Source organism: Nicotiana attenuata, unplaced genomic scaffold (genome assembly GCF_001879085.1).
Source record: "Nicotiana attenuata strain UT unplaced genomic scaffold, NIATTr2, whole genome shotgun sequence".
Classification (NCBI taxonomy): Eukaryota; Viridiplantae; Streptophyta; class Magnoliopsida; order Solanales; family Solanaceae; genus Nicotiana; species Nicotiana attenuata.
The window spans coordinates 298,087-314,569 of NW_017670937.1; the positions used below are offsets into that span (position 1 = coordinate 298,087).

At 35.7% G+C, this 16,483-nt stretch overlaps 1 protein-coding gene across 3 annotated transcripts; it reads left to right on the forward strand.

The window, feature by feature from the left end:
* Positions 1–6,724: 6,724 nt before the first annotated feature.
* Positions 6,725–11,767, forward strand: LOC109244628 (myosin-binding protein 3-like). 3 transcript variants are annotated; one of them, XM_019411749.1, is made up of 5 exons: positions 6,725–7,074; positions 7,259–8,725; positions 8,854–9,300; positions 9,430–10,440; positions 11,273–11,767. In XM_019411749.1, exons 2-4 carry the CDS (start codon positions 7,531–7,533, stop codon positions 10,410–10,412), a joined length of 2,625 nt encoding a protein of 874 aa, XP_019267294.1. In that variant the 5' UTR covers positions 6,725–7,074; positions 7,259–7,530; the 3' UTR covers positions 10,413–10,440; positions 11,273–11,767. The 3 variants fall into 3 exon arrangements, with proteins under 3 accessions (XP_019267294.1, XP_019267295.1, XP_019267293.1); XM_019411750.1 differs by having other exon boundaries at positions 8,854–9,219; positions 9,349–10,440; XM_019411748.1 differs by having other exon boundaries at positions 6,726–7,074; positions 8,854–10,440.
* The last annotated feature ends 4,716 nt before the right edge of the window (positions 11,768–16,483 follow it).

Here is a 16,483-nt window from a genome sequence, read left to right on the forward strand (position 1 = left end):
AGTTATTTCTGAGTAGCCACTATGGACTTTTACTTTGTCTAGTTGTTGTTTCTTCTGTTGATCTACTCTTGTTTGAATTAAACTATCTTCTTTTCTCCCAGTAGTCCTGTTATATACATCTGTTAAGGCTAAGTTATCTTTCCTCATAATACAATCATGATCATGTTTCCCGTTTTTGTTATAAGGGCTGATAACTTTTTAGGCTGATCTTGATTGTTTGCTTGATTAGTCAACATCTTCAACTGCATACTTACTTGGTATCATACCTACTGTCTCTTATCTTTTAGGGTTATCATTAATCTTTGAAAAAGCTGGCATACATTTTATCTTTAAGATTGTCTTCGCTTAAAAATGATCTAGTTACTCTGATATAACCAAGTGATAACTTGTAAAAAATAGAAACATGATCATTTTCATATTCATGTACTAACCTAGACTTAAGTTTGAGTTAAACATGTTCTAATGCAATATCTTTTCTTTATCTGCAATTCTCTCTCCTCATGACATGCTTAATCCAATTCTATAAATGTATAAAGTTTCCCCTGTCTACATAAGATCATCACTGATTTGAAGTGTTTAAGTAGCTAACTGGATACTTCATGTCCTTACTTAGTTCCTGATTTCATACCTTGTCCAGAATCACTCCAGTCCTTTCCCTATTATTAATTTTAAAATCAATTCTGACTCCCTAAGATCTTATGAGGACCTTTGCTGATGCTATTTGAACATGATGATTTGTTTGAAGTCAATATTATTAGGAATATGATTCTGTAGAGATCCTTAAGGATTCCATATTTTGATCCGTGAACTTGCAGACCTACTGAAAGGCTTGATCATGTCCAAGATGTCTTTGACAACCTCTGTAAATAATTAGTTATAACTGTGTTGCTTGAATTTTCATTGCTGATTCTCTTTAAAAAGTGTTAAGATAGTAGTACCAACCTATGTATGTGCTGAAAGCAAAAGTCAATCAGTTCACACTAGAATTGCTACACACAAGAAACCTCTGTATATGTTGAGTTGGTTCTGTATAGCTTTCCCTTTCTTTAGAATATTGCTTTGCTCTAAATTTAGACTTTTGTAGTATGCTTATGATGTTTCTATTCCTCACCTGTATGTGTTTCAAAGTCATATCGTTAGAATTTATGTGATATACGTTTGTTTGGTAATCCTGTATGGACCATGTTCTTTTGTTACGAGGGAAAGTGTATATTTTGTAGTAGGTAATGCAATAGCATTTGGTTTACATTGAAAGGGCCTCATTAGCATTTAAACGCATAAGGAAAACATATTGTTAGTATTTAAGGGTATTTGGTTGTGGAGTTCGACTCTAGGTTAGGCTGCCCTCCCCGGCACAAGCATTACCCTGGGCCTTGAGTCCTTTGAGAACTTTGAAGTGTCGGGGGATTCAAAGGGAGCATCGACCTTGAGTGAGATTTCCTCCTTAGCTCTTAATTCATTGACATATTTAGTTCTTTGGGAGGTTTAATATTTAATGACAACGAAAGATTTTCAATGTGAGTTATTTGCTAAGTAGAACCACCACATTAATATACTTTCCCACAATATTGATTATTTCTTGTTCCAATTATTTGTTTATGTACATGTCATATATGCTTTGAATATGTTGAGAATGTGGGATATATTTCTAAAGACCTTCTTTTATTCTTTTTGGGCATGTACACATTTGGTCCTGCTGAGTTCCTAAGGAACTCAGACCCAAACTAGCCTCGCTACATTTCGTGAAGAGTCCAGTCTGCTATAGATGCACCTCTCAATTGTTGGGCCAACCTTATTGAGGCCTAACCATCAGAGTCCAGTCCTCTCTCCCTATTTCTTTCATTATTGCTCATTATTTCCATAGCTTAGTTTACCAGCTTCATTATTTTCACTTACTGCCTTTGTTGTTTTATCATATTTTATTCTTATGTAGTTAATATTCATATATTAGATCATGTACTTTACTTTCATGCTCTAATATTACATGAAACATAGGCAAACTTTAACTAATATAGGACTTAAAGGAAAATAACTAGTAATTAATCTTCGCCTCCTGTTAATTATAACTTCTTCATCTTGTACATTCACCCTTCTTAAAGATTTTTGAAGCTCAGGTCCTTAATCAGAACAGTGGCCCGTTTTCAGAGAAAGTTAGGAAAGAATCACTGGTCTTTGCTAACAAGGAATGAAACCAGTTTTTTAAGAAAAACAATAACGAATGATCACCCAAAATGAATTTTCAAAGATTCGCCTTCTTCAGAATTTTTAAAACCAAGGTACATTTAGAATCACTTTTCTTACGTACATCGTTTAAAAACTATTCAAGCACATTTTCTTCAAAGGTAATTACTTTCATAATTCAATAATTACAAGCCTTAAAATATAGACCATTTTCAAAACTTTCTTAATCTTCAATAACTCTTTTACAATCCTACATCCCTTCTAAGTCTTACATATACTCCCTTTAATATATAGTAAGCCACGTCTTAGTAGTAATTAAGCATGGTATAAATAACGAATTTCTTAAAATTAGTCCAAGTCTTATGGAGCTACCTAAGGTAGATTTAAGGGGTGTCTAACACCTTCCCCTTAGAAGAACAAAAATCCTTACCCATAATCTCACCGGTTTGCAGACCTATAATGAGCATAACTTAGTAATTAAATAGGTACCCTAGTATACCTTTAAATATTAGGTGGTGACTCTCTTTCATCAATAACAGAAAAACCACGAGTTGAATCATGTCTTGACTTGTGCAAAATAGGGTGCAATACAAATTGCCTTTAGATTTTTGTAACTACTTAGGTGCAAATACCAAAGTGACATCTTATCCACAAAATACGACAAATGACTCAAGAAAATTTTAATGTGCCTCAAATAATAGTTCTAAAGAACTCTTAAATCAAGTGATTTTGTCGAAATTAAGAAGGAATGAAGAAATAGCTTGAAAAAGAGTGACAATATGAAGAGTCAAAAGATGGAGGCGTTGAAATTATCAGATCTTCTGGCTAGTGAAATAGGTATTTATTAGGGGTGTTAATGATTCAGTTTGGCCCGTTATTTTATAAAATTTATACCGTATCAATATTTTGGTTACTCTACTTCATATAACCAAAATTAAACTTTTGCAAACCATCCCAATTATCTTAGTTTCTCTTTAATATCGATTAATTTTTGGTATTTTTCTTAAAATGTCATGTAAGGTTTGCTAGTAAAAATTACGATGCGATAACATACGTACTTATATAGGATTTGGACAAAACTCTTTAGATATTTTGACTGTTTAAAAGGGTTGAATCTGGATATAAAAAAGATGGTCAGAACAAAGATCAATCCTACTATTCCGCAACAGCATAAAAAGAATTATGCAAAGAAGAGAAGTATAAATCACATAAGTAGGAATATTTAAATCAAGTTGGGATGCAATAATATAGTTTATTAGAAGATTAAATATCCAATAAGAGAAATCTAAATTATACAAGAAGAAATATATTTAATACCCTTTAGCTTCCTACTTAAATCGCTAGAATACCTTGTGGTTTGCTACTCAAGATGCTGGAACTATTTTACTATCAATAGGAGTAGTAAAATAGGTTTGGGAGTTGAGACTTTAGATTTTAATTACTTATTGGCTTGTAATCATTTTCATAATTTCAAGGCCTAAAAGAATCTTGTTTTATGCTTTGTTATTTTTAAACTTAATATATAAAACATATTTTTTCATACATAAACCTATTTGGTACGGTTTGGTATTTTTTCAATTTATTTTGATAAAATTAAAAACCTGCCCTAATTATCGGAACTTCTATAAATTTATCTAAAATTAATTTTTAAAGATTTATTGGTACTCCTAGTATTTATAGTGAGTGAAAAGAATAACCAATGCACCTTTTCTGAATAAATGTGTCAATCTATAAAGATTGGATACATCTCTTCAATTAATGAATAGATGTGTCTTATAAAAATTGGACTCCCTCTTTTCAGAAAATGTCATGCCGTTTCAACAAGAATCACATTATACTTTGGCCTTCTCAAAATAAAACCAACATTAGTTTATTTTTCCTTAGCATGCTTTTAACATCATTATTAATCTTCACAATTTCCTTTTTATATATACAGAAACATTGTGAGACTTCCCTCCTTAGCTTACACGAGTTTCCTTGGCCACATTCTGACAAATCATTTTTTTTCATTCACAATCTCCTTTCACTTTTCAGGATTGTCAAACTCTCCATCCCCACAAGTTGCCATCACACTCAGCATTAGGTTAGTGAAAACCAGATTTGTTTCTCATAATATTCAAAAAATAAATTTTGTTTTTGCGGGGTGGGGTGAAGTGGGGGTGAGGGTAGGGCAGGGGGGTTGGTGGTGTAGAAAAAAATAGAAATTTGAAAAAAAAAAAAAAAAAAAAAAAAAAAAAAAAAAATTGCGGGTTGGTGGCTGGATGGGCGGTGACAAAAAAAACCTTTTTGAAGAGAGGACATGGGGTGGGGTTAGGTGGGTGGGTGGGTATAGGATGGGTTGGTGAGGATAAAGAATAGGGTGGGGAAGCTTGAGAAGGAGTTTTGAAAAATGTTTTCCCTTCTCTTGATAGGGAAAACATTAAAATGAATTGATGAGGAAAATGTTTTCCAAAACATTTAAGCCAACCAAACATAAGAAATTTGGAAAACATTTTCCGAAAAATATTTTCCCTCGTACCAAACACACCCTTGGTAATGATTAGTTTTGAAATTTCATTGCTTCATTATAAGATGTTATTTATTGGAGAACAATCTTGAACCTGGAACCAATATAATAAACTCATTATATATCTTCCAATTAAGGGGAGCATGGAAAATGCAAAATGCTTGCACGTATTATCGGAACGCCAGCTGACTTGGTACACAATTAGGTATATTGCTCAAAGTTGACACCAAATACAAGAAGATGTCCAAGACTCCAACGTGGTAGAGTGTAAGCATTAATTTATAGATCACCTTATTGTCATGCACCTTATTTCTTTATTTAATCAATCTTTAATTTCTGATGAATACAATAATATCTCTCCTAGTTTATTTCCTGCAGAGTTAAAACTTACATTACTGTCTCTTCTCCTCCAGCTGGTTGTTCTGGGTTAAATGCTGCGAGTGTGCCTTTTTTTTTTTCCTTCTCTTTTTTTCCCTTACACCAATATTTTGAATTCAGCCAATATAATGTTTTATTAGTCATTTTGAAGAATATTTCGGTTATTCTTCCATCTTTTTAGTTCCACTTTATTTTATATTTTGGCAGAAATCACGATAGATTTTCCGTTTGGCCCTAGATTTTGCCAAAGTATATTGGGGTTTTTTTGGCAAATACATGTTTGGTCATAGATTTTATCTATATTTTTGCAAATTCCCAAAACTCAAAACCCAAATCCCAAAATCAGCTCAAGGGCTGATTTTGGCCCAAAATATCACTATTACATTTTTTAAAAATTGCCCCAAACTTTTCTATTTTATAAAAGAGCCCACTGTTTATTGTTTTGTAACAAGATAGTGTATTATGTAGTTCATTATAGAAATGATAATTTTGTACCAAATTTATTTATGTTAAGGACTATGGTTTACAATAATATAATGAATGTTATTGATAAAGCTACCGTTGGGTATTTGTAATAGTTTTTAGAACTTGTGGGTATAAGTCATGTTTCATATTTTTTCAAAACAAAAAAAAGTGAAATATGTTTTGAAAACTTATGTCCAGACACGTTTTCATCTTCAAAGCAAACTTCACCCAAATCAGATTTTTCAAAACAAATTTTGGAATTTATGGCCAAACGCTAGCTTAGTATTCTAGTAGTGCGTGCTATCAGGGGCGGCTAAACTGCAAGGCCACTAAAGCAATGGCTTGGGTCCCAATTTTTTGGGGGCCTTAGTTTTTTTCTAAAGATGTATTCTATATATTATTTTTAAAAAAGCGTACATATAAAAAAAATTGATTTCTTATTTAGTAGTAAAAAATTAAGATTACTAGATGATGAGAATTTGAAAAAGCATTGTCTTAACCTTGAATTTTCTTTAACACATAATATTTATTCTAATATTGATGGTTTAGATTTATTTTTCGAATTAAAAGTGTTAAGATAAAATTAAAAGTAAAAGATATGATCTAATCAAAATGCTCATTCAAATTTAAAAAAAAATTGATTCTTTTCCAAATACATATATTGCTTATAGAGTAATGTTAACAGTTATTGTAACTGTTGCCACAACCGATGTTTTCAAAATTAAAATTGATAAAATTTTATTAAAATCAACAATGTCTCAAGAGAGATAGAATGGATTAACTATATTACCAATTCAAAATAAATATTAGAACCAATCGATTATAAGATAATAATTAATGATTTGCATCTAAAGGCTAGAAAAGTAGACTTAAATAAAAATATATATTATGATCTTTTTTTTAAAAAAAAATAAAATAAAATTTAGGGCCTTTGTGAAGTTTGACTTTAGGCCCCGATCTTGTTGAGCCGGCCTGCGTGCTATATATTTTAAAAAAATTAAAAGAAAGTGCATATATGATGTACCATGTTAACAAATCACTAACACTAAATTCTGAAAACTTAACAACCCACATTGTTTACATTTCACTTTTTAAAAGCTTTTTAGTGTTTAACAATCAATATTTATCTAAAAGTTATGAGAAATATTAAAAAGGACCTGTAAGTTAGCTTCGTTGCTAACCACAAAAGGGAAAGAGAAAACCAAAATTAATTAAAAGAGGAAAATAAAAACATAAGGAAACAAAAAATTAGAAGTTAAAATAGAAAAACAAGTGCAGAATATCAAGGATAGAGAAGTCAGCTATCGAGGTGGAAGCTTTATGTCGTGTTTTATGCAGACAACTAGGAATCTGAATTTCTGTTGGTTCCAACGGTCAGTCATTTCTTGGGGCCAAAGGATTTCTTTGTAATTTTCAGCCCGCCCCCTTTATTGTTTTTTCTCTATCCTTCTCCTATTGGTTAATCTTGGTGGTGATACTGATGATGATGATGATGATGATTTTCTTCTTTCAATTTCTCTGTTAATCATAAGCTTCATCAACAGGTATGATCTTTCAATTCTGTGTGGAAATTCCGTTATAACTCTAACCAATTCATATTTCTCATTTTTGGGGTTTTTATTTGTTCTTCCCTATTGTCGCATGCAAATGTATGTGTCGTGGGTCAATTGTAATTTTTACATTTGTGGGCATTCTTGATTTTATTCCTATGGTCTCTTGTTTTTTCAGGTTCTATTGTCAAATATTGAATTTGCTGATATAGATTTGAGAAAAGGTGGATTGTTTCTATATTTGTTGAATGATTGACATGAATGGGCCCAGATAGGCTTAAATGGATGTTGGAGACTCATATAACCGCCCCCAATTAGTATTGGATTGAGGAGCAAAGCGATTGTTGTGGTTGTTGTTATTGTCATTGTGTTTATTGATCAACAGGCGCTCATTGGTTTGGTTCCCTGGAAATGTAATGTGATTTGGGGAGTTGAATTTTTTTTGTGGCAATGGCTGCAAGAGGGATTTCATCTGGTAAACAGAGAAATCCGCGGGGATTTATGACAGTATTGTCTTCTGCGGCTTGTGAATGGTTCTTGATCTTTATGTTGTTTCTAGATGCGGCATTGTCATACATGATCACCAAATTTGCCAGTTACTATGAGTTGCAGACGCCATGTATGTTGTGCTCACGGTTTGATCAAATATTTGGGAACAAGAAAATTGGATGTTACAGGAGACTTTTGTGCAGAAACCATAAAGAGGAGATATCATTTCAAGTGTTTTGTCATGTTCATGGTAATCTTGCTGATGTTCGTGCTATGTGTGAAGAATGTCTTGTTTCATTTGCTACTGAGAACGTACTTGTTAAAGAGTCGGATAATTTGATGATGGCTAAACTGGGGAATAAGAGTTTTATACCTAGTTCTCCTGGCCCGTGGAGCTGTTCTTGTTGTCACAAGACGTGGAGAGCTCGATCAAGTGCTCAAAGATTGCTCCAGCTAACTTCAGTTGGTTTTGGTGCTTCTAAGGCCAATGTTAAACCTCCTCTACCACGAGCACCAGGTCGTAGCCGTTTCAGCCGCCGTGATAGCTTTAAGAAAATCAGGGATAAAATTTCTGGGCCAGACTCACCTAGGGCAAGGACTGCTGGTGTTGACCCTTTATCACATGTAGGATATACAGAACTGAAGATTACTTCAGATTCTGAGTCTGAAATCCAGATTTCTGATGATGATGACGGATGTTCTGCTACTCGCGGTAAAAATGATTCTAGATCAGAAGATAATGGTCGAAGTGGCAAAGGAATAACACAGAAAGTAGGAACTGAGGCTGCGACTCCAGAGAATCAGGTTCGACAATCATCTGAATCCAGGCCTTCTCTTCTGGATCCGCCAATGCAGCTGGCCGCCAGCTCGGGCAAAAATGTGTGTTTTCGGGCATGTGATGATTTTGTAGGGCATGGCTTAGCAGAACTTGATTGGGAAAATCTTTCTCCTAAGGCTAGTCCTTCGGTAATGCCAGAGCTCATTTCATTGGATAATATCACCCAGTCGCCCAACATTTTAGAAAATCATCACACATCAGGAGTGATTTCACAGCCGAACATTTTTCTCCCTCGTATCTCAGACCTCTCTGTACTGTCGGAGCTCATATCAGCAACCAATTTGCCTTCTTCGTCCAGTATTAACATCCAAGAGACAAGTAAGCTGATCTTTGCCTTTGGTTGTTATGCGTCTGTATGTCTTATACACTTGCTTGTTCTGTTTTTCCAAGAAAAGCAGTTGAGTTCCTATTTTTCATTTGTTTATCTTTGTAAAATGATTTTGTAGATTTGACTGAAGCAACTGATGAAGGAAACAACATAACTGTGAAGACTAATGCGAAAGCTCCAGTTGATTTAGATGACAGTGCTCCATCTATACCAAACCAAATTCAAGCAGATATATCTGCTCTGAGCTACAGAGAGAGAAAAGTATCAGATAGGCATGGAGAACCAAGTGCAATAAGTGATGCTGGAAAAGCTGGAGAAGGTATGAAGTCACTCCCCCAACTTTCTACTTCTGAGATGGATGGAAATCAAACTGCAAGTCATAGGAATAATGATCATGGCGATGACCACCAAAGAAGTGATGCCTCTAGCTCCGACGGGGTACGTCTGCGCCCAAAATCTACCTTCGTGGAGAGAGATGATTCTGGTAATGAACCAGCAGATGGATTCAGCATCAATGAAATTGAGGGCGAAAGTATTGTTGATAGGTTGAAACGACAAGTTGAACATGAACGTCTGCGTCCAAAATCTACCTTCGTGGAGAGAGATGATTCTGGTAATGAACCAGCAGATGGATTCAGCATCAATGAAATTGAGGGCGAAAGTATTGTTGATAGGTTGAAACGACAAGTTGAACATGATCAGAGATGCATAAATGCTCTGTACAAGGAACTGGAGGAAGAAAGGAGTGCTTCAGCCATTGCTGCAAATCAGGCAATGGCTATGATCACAAGGTTGCAAGAGGAGAAGGCATCACTTCATATGGAAGCTTTGCAATATTTAAGAATGATGGAAGAACAAGCCGAGTATGATATGGAGGCACTAGAAAGAGCTAACGATCTCCTTGCTGAAAGGGAGAAAGAGTTGCAAGATCTGGAAGCAGAATTAGAATTATTTAGGAATAATTATACAGATGAATTAGCAGCAGAGGATCCAGGCAAGGAGGATAAAAACCAGAAAGGGGAAAAAGTAATGACTGAGAATAATAGTCTAGATCATATTGAGAACAAGCTCAGTGGCAGTTCAGATTCGAAAACTATTAAAATATCCAAAAACTGTGATAAACCTAGAGAGTTTAACGATTCAATATGTAACTTCGAGGATGAAAAGCTCCGCATTTCACAACATCTGAAGAACTTGGAGAAAAAGCTTTTTCAAGTTTCTGGCAGACAGGTGTCAGATAATGTTCCTTATAATGGATATTCAGAAAGGATAGAGAAAGATGTTGATGATCATGTCAAGAAAAAAACTGCTGATATGAGAAGTACTAATTCCCAACAGGAGGAGAGTTCTTCATCCACGCGCAATGATTTTCCAAAATCAAATGGAGGCTCCACTGACAAGCCTGCCGATTTAGGCAATGGTATTGTTAGTGAAGATAAGAATAATTTGGACATTAAGCATAAAAAAGTTTCCTCTCTTGGAGGTGAAATTGATGTAGCTGCTATGGGGAATGAAATTTCAGAGCTTAATGGGAGGTTACAAGCACTTGAGAATGACTGTAATTTCCTCATGCATGCTTTTAACTCGCTCCAGAATGGACATGAGGGTATACAGTTTATTCAGGAAATAGCTCATCGGCTGCAAGAAATACGGAAAATTGAGATTAAGACGAGATGACCTTTTTTGAAGTTTCAAGTAATACAAGGTAAGCCTTTTATTTAAATGACTAGCATTCTAGTGACCCTGATTTCTTGTGTGCAAAGATTATTTTCTACATTTATCTAAGTTGCGCAGACTCTTCGATTTTGGTGCCGTCCCCGTCCCGATACGAGACGGGGACGGGAGCGGGATACGTCCCGGATACGGTCAACTGACTTCGGACACTTTGACCGGATCCATCGACAAATTTGGAAGAAAAATTTGAGATTTTGACTTCTCAAAATAAAAAATAAAATAGATTTAGGAGAATGAAAGAATAATGTCCATCTTGGAGAATGAAAGATTGAATTCTACAATATTCACGTAAGTTTTTCACAGAATATCTCTCAAAATTTACAATATTTTTATAGCTCTATTTTCTATTAGCCGAACCCCCGTACCCGTATCCATATCCGGATCCGCACCCCCGAATCTTAAAATTTAGATTTTGCCGAATTCGATACTTGGATCCGTCCCTGTAACGGATACCCGCACCCGAGTCCGAGCAACTTAGACATTTATCATTGAATATTATGTCCGGAGATGAGGATTGACAGAGAATACTAACTTTGATGAGTTGTTATAAGCGAGACTCCTAGTAATTCAGGTTTTGCTAAGATAGATGCTTCAACTATAAATGGCCTTGGACTTTGCCTAAGCCACATCCTATGCACTTGAAGATATCATTGCTCTATTTTTGTCCCTATGACCTATGGATATGTACCTTATCACCTATCAAAATTTTACCTTTCTGGGTCTGTATAATATTACCATGCCTTGCTTTTTACAGGATTCCTTTTATTCAACTTTAATTAATTTATTTACTTCTTTTGTGGAAGATTCTGCTGCTGAGCTTTTCGTGCCAGAAGAGAGAAGCTGCAGAGAGATGCATCACTATTTACAGCTCATAGTAGGAAAGGAGAAGCCAAACTGCAGATAACCAACCGGAAAAAAAGGAAGCAGCCAAATATACAGCGTGCCACTTCTCCTCTGTTCTTTGCAAAGAAATAGTTTTCATGATCGCGAACTGGTCTGAGGTTCTGTGTTTTAGCCTCTTAAATTGGTTTTGATTAAAAAAGTTACAGATTGTCTTTTCTTTTTTTGTTTCCTTTTCCTCTTTTTGGTCCTTTTTTCACAATTTTGTTAGTTGTAAATGTGACTGAATGGTCGGGTTTTGGTGTAAGTTTTGTATATTTTTCTCAACGATGGGCTTTGTTACCAGGTTTTACAAGTGTAAATGCAGATAGGTTCTTCAGGGACTTCCTAATTTGCTTCTTGTGTTGACAACCTCTCTCTGTTGTTTTATTTTTTCTTTTTCTGTTCTTGTTTCTTCACTTCCTTTCAGTTTCTTTTATCTTCTGTATGGGCAAGATGAAATGCAGTGTCTCCCTCCCATTCTTATTTCTGTATATCATCTGTTAGGCAGAGAATGATTGCCTCTTTTACCCAAGATATTTTGCGGTTAATCTTAATGATTCTTTACAATACAACGAGATGACTTTGGAGGAATATAATATGAACCTCAAGAGAAATTTATCTGTTATTACATCAGAGGCGGACCCGGGATTTGAAGGTGACAGGGCACATGAGCGGACTGCTCAACCAGTGCCCCATAAGACTTTTGATCTTAAGGCTCCCGACAAAATATATAACCGTTTTCGACATACCTGCACATATATATTTAGAAATTTAGCCGAGGTTAACGGGGTCCGATGACCCTTCGTCTCTATACATATGTCCGCCTCCGTATTGCATCCCTCTAGCTAAAAAAACTGCTGGTATACTAAGCCATGTTGATACATTCTGGCTACTCACTGGTGAGAAACTTTAACTTCTTTTAAAATGCCTGGTGTTTAGAGTTATCGGTACTCCGTGCAGGAATGTAATATGTATCCATTGGTATAGCACGCAAGTTGGTCTGAATATCATGATCGAAAAAAGAAAATTAACCATTAGCCTGTTTGGCCAAGCTTTTTTTTAGGCAAAAGCGTCTTCTTCTTTTTTTTGTGTGTGTCAAAAGTGCTTTTTTTCTTCTAAAATTAAGGTGTTTGGCAAAGCTTTTGAAAGGAAAAAAAAATGCTTTTGAGGAGAAGCAGAAGCAGTTTTTGAGAAGCAGAAAAAAATAGCTTATCTCCAAAAGCACTTTTGAGAAAAATACACTTAGAAGTAGTTTTTTAAAGCTTGGCCAAACATTAATTGCTGCTCAGAAGTACTTTTCAAATTAATTAGTCAAACACAAATTGTCTTCTCCCCAAAAGTACTTTTGAGAAAAAACACTTTCAAAATAAGCTGATTTACAGCCTGGCTAATCGGGCTATATATATGGTACTCCTTTGCTGAAATTTCAAAATTTCTCCTTTTATATACATTTTGTTTCAATCTAATCGTCACTTACGTATATCAAAGATCAACTTGACCGGCTCCCATGCTCAATTGCTTCCATCAAGCTTGTTGCCAAAAGTATGGGTGTATATGAACCGGGTTGGTTTGATTTTTATCAAAACTAAACTAAATCATTATATCAATTTGAATTGGTCGATTTTGTCGTTTTTGGGGATTTTTTTCTTGTTACACAATATTATTTTAATATTACTTTGTTAAAGTTTTGATAAGTGAATATAAGTTTAGTAAAACCTAAAAAAAAATTGACAAACATATGATCTATTAAAATATTCTTATGGCAGAATTCATTAAATAACAAATAATAATTATTTTCTTAATCGTTTAACAATAAATTTTCGTTGATGTACCCTCTTTCGAGGTAATTGGTCCTCATGGCTTTTTACAATGTTGAATTTAAAAAAATATCTTTTTTTAGATATCTTATGTATAAAAGAAAGATCTCTTATGTGTAAAAGTAAATCTTTCATGTGTAAAAGGGATGGGGTCATTAAACTAAAAGTAAATTTGTAATGGGCCACAAAACCATTTGACCCGTACGCTTTCAAGGTTAACTGAATTTAATAATTAAACATAAAAATTAATATTAAACCTAAATAATGATATATTCTATTTAGTTTTAAAATTACCAATAAATACCATTTGAAATTTGAAAAAAAATATAAGAGTTTAATAGATCTTGATATACGAATATGGAAGAACAAAGAGATTGATGCATTTTAATAACACTTGATAAGAAAGTGATGATACAAATCATTATTGAAAGTAACTAAAATTGATGAACTTCGTGGTTCAATTAAATATTACATTCCACAAGAGGATCACAAATATTTCTAGATATTTTTTAAAGAAAATTCAGTATAAAGTCTCAAAAGCATATATAAAAGTAGAAGTTTTTATATGTCGATTTGGTTCTGTCACGACCCAAAATCTCTCCGAAGGAGTCGTGATGGCACCTAGTCTCTAAACTAGTAAGCTAACATTTGCAGAAATAACCTTAATATTCATTAACTTCAAATTAATTAACTCCCAATAAATCAAAATTCCCAAAACCGGTGGTACAAGTCATAAGCCTTTCTACACTCTGTGGGACCATTTGATGAAGAACTACACTTTTGTTGTTACGCATGTTGTGCTCGTTAGATAATTCTTATTCCCTGCTTTTCTTTACTTGTGATGCATAATTGAGTTATTGTTGGTTTGGTGTACGAATTGTGTAATATGAAAATCCGTGTGGTTCCATGATGAGCTGTCAGTTGTGCTGCTTGTATTGGTTGAGATGAGGTTCTTAGACCTGAGATTAGTACTATGGTATCGGGAGTGAGGGGTGTTTGGAAGTATGTGGGTATTTCTGCTAAGATTTGGATAATGGCCCTGGCGGGCGAGAGGGTTTCTTGACTTGTTGACTTCATAGGCGGCTATTAGTTCCCGCATGTTTATTTATCATGAACAGTGATGTGGAGGTCCGAAATAAGGATATATTCAATGTGAGGTGTGTTGTCGGCATCCAGGATGTTATTTGAGCAGCTATGGCGGTCAGAGGTTATTGCTTCGGGCATTGAGTTGTGTGGAGCGGCATGTGATCGTATTCGGGATTGGAATTTTTGCCTCGGTTCAGCTTGTTTGGGTGTGTTCAGTGTGATGATGTGAAATTCGGGTCCTATGATGAATTTCAGATGATGAGGTTTGGGTCCTTTTCTAAGGTTATGGACTAAGGAGGAGACGAGACCTTCAGTTAAGTGGCATTGTCAGTTCTTCATAGGTTGGATGATTGGGAAACACCCCCGGGTGTATGTATGGTGAGCTCATGCAGTGGTTCAATGGTTTTGGGATGACTCCGGGCACGTTCGAGGACGAACGTATGTTTAAGTGGAGGAGGATGTAACGACCCGACTGGTTGTTTTGAGCAATTGCGTCCGGTTCAGCAGTTTGAGGTCTCGAGCAGCTTCATAATATGTGTATTGACTTGCGTGCATGGTTGAATTCAGTTAACGGATGATTCAGAGTCAAATTGGAAGAAGGAAACTAGTTTTGGAAGTTTAAACGGTGAGAATTTGACCGGAATTGGACTTTTGGGTAAACGGCCCCGGAATGGGTCGTGGATGATCTCAACAGCTTTGTATGGTGATTTTGAACTTAGGCGCACGTCCGGATTCAGATTTGGAGGTCCGTAGGGTAAATTGAGGCATTTCGGCGAAAGTTGGAAAAGTTGAAGTTTGGAGAATGGAGAAGTTTGACCCATAGTTGACTTTTATGATATCGGGATCGGAATGCGATTCCGAGAGTTGGAGCAGCTCCGTTATGTCATTTTGGACTTGTCTGCAAAAATTTGGCGTCATTCCAAGTTGAATTGATAGGTTTTGGCACGAGTTTTGGAAGTTAGAAGGTTTGAAAGTTCCTAAGTTCAATTCTTGGTGTGATTCGATGTTTCGGCGTTGTTTGATGTGATTTGAGGCCTCGAGAGAGTCTGTGTTAGGTTATATGACTTGTTTGTGTGTTTGGACGGGGTCCCGGGGGCCTTGGGTGTGTTTCGGGTGGGCTACGGGTCACTTTCCCTTATTTTTGAACTGTTGTTTTCTGCTTCTGGTATCCTCTTTCGCGATCGCGAACAGCCTTTCGCGTTCGCGAAGCTTTGTTGCTGACCACCTGGAAATTCTTCTTCGCGTTTGCGTGACACTCCTCGCGTTCGCGAAGCTCTGCTTTATCCCCATCGCGTTAGCGTCCCCCCTCACGCGTTCGCGTAGCTATGCAATTCCACTCTTCGCGTTCGCGAAGAGCAATCTCTGGGCCATAATATTTTCCTTCTTCGCATTAGCGTGCGTGTTGTCGCTTCGCGAAGCACATCTGGGCAGCCTTCATTTTTCTTCTTCGCGAACGCGATACTTCCTCCGCGTTCGCGATGCTTTAATAGCTGGGCAGAATATAAGTTTTCCAAATCGAAGCTTAGGCCATTTTTAATATTTTTGGAGTTCTAGAGCTCGGTTTTGGGCGATTCTTTGTGGATTTTTCAAGCAAAACGATTGGTTAAGTGTTCTTCACCTAGAATTAATTATATTCCATGAATTTGTCTTTATTTTTATCATTTAATTTGTGATTTTAGTTGAGGAAAATGTTTGTTTTTGAAGGAAATTTCTAAAATGAAAAATCGTGATTTGAGGGGCCAAATGGTATCGGAATTTAATAAATTTTGTATGGTTGAACTCATATTGGAATGGGCATTCGAATTTTGTAAAATTTGTCGGAGGCGCGGGCCCGGGGGTCAACTTTTGGACCAATTTTTGGATTTTGTTAAAAATTGAGACTTTATGATCCGGAATAGTTTCTTATGTGTTTTATTTGTGCTTTGAATTTAATTTGGTTAGATTTGAGCCGTGCGGAGGTCTTTTCAACCGAGAAGTGCATTTTAGAGTATCGGTTTGTCGTCCTTGAGGTAAGTATCTTGCCTAACCTTGTGTGGGGGACTTCCCTGTAGGAATTGAGTCTTCTATGCTAATTGTAGTTCGTGCATGCGAGGTGACGAGTGTGTGCTCGGTCTTATTTGTGGGAAATATGCTCTAGGGTTCTTAGGTCCTTATGCTCAATATTTGGAGAGTATTCCGTTATGATTGGGTTTAATAATTGCTTAAATTGTCTCCATATGTTCCATATGA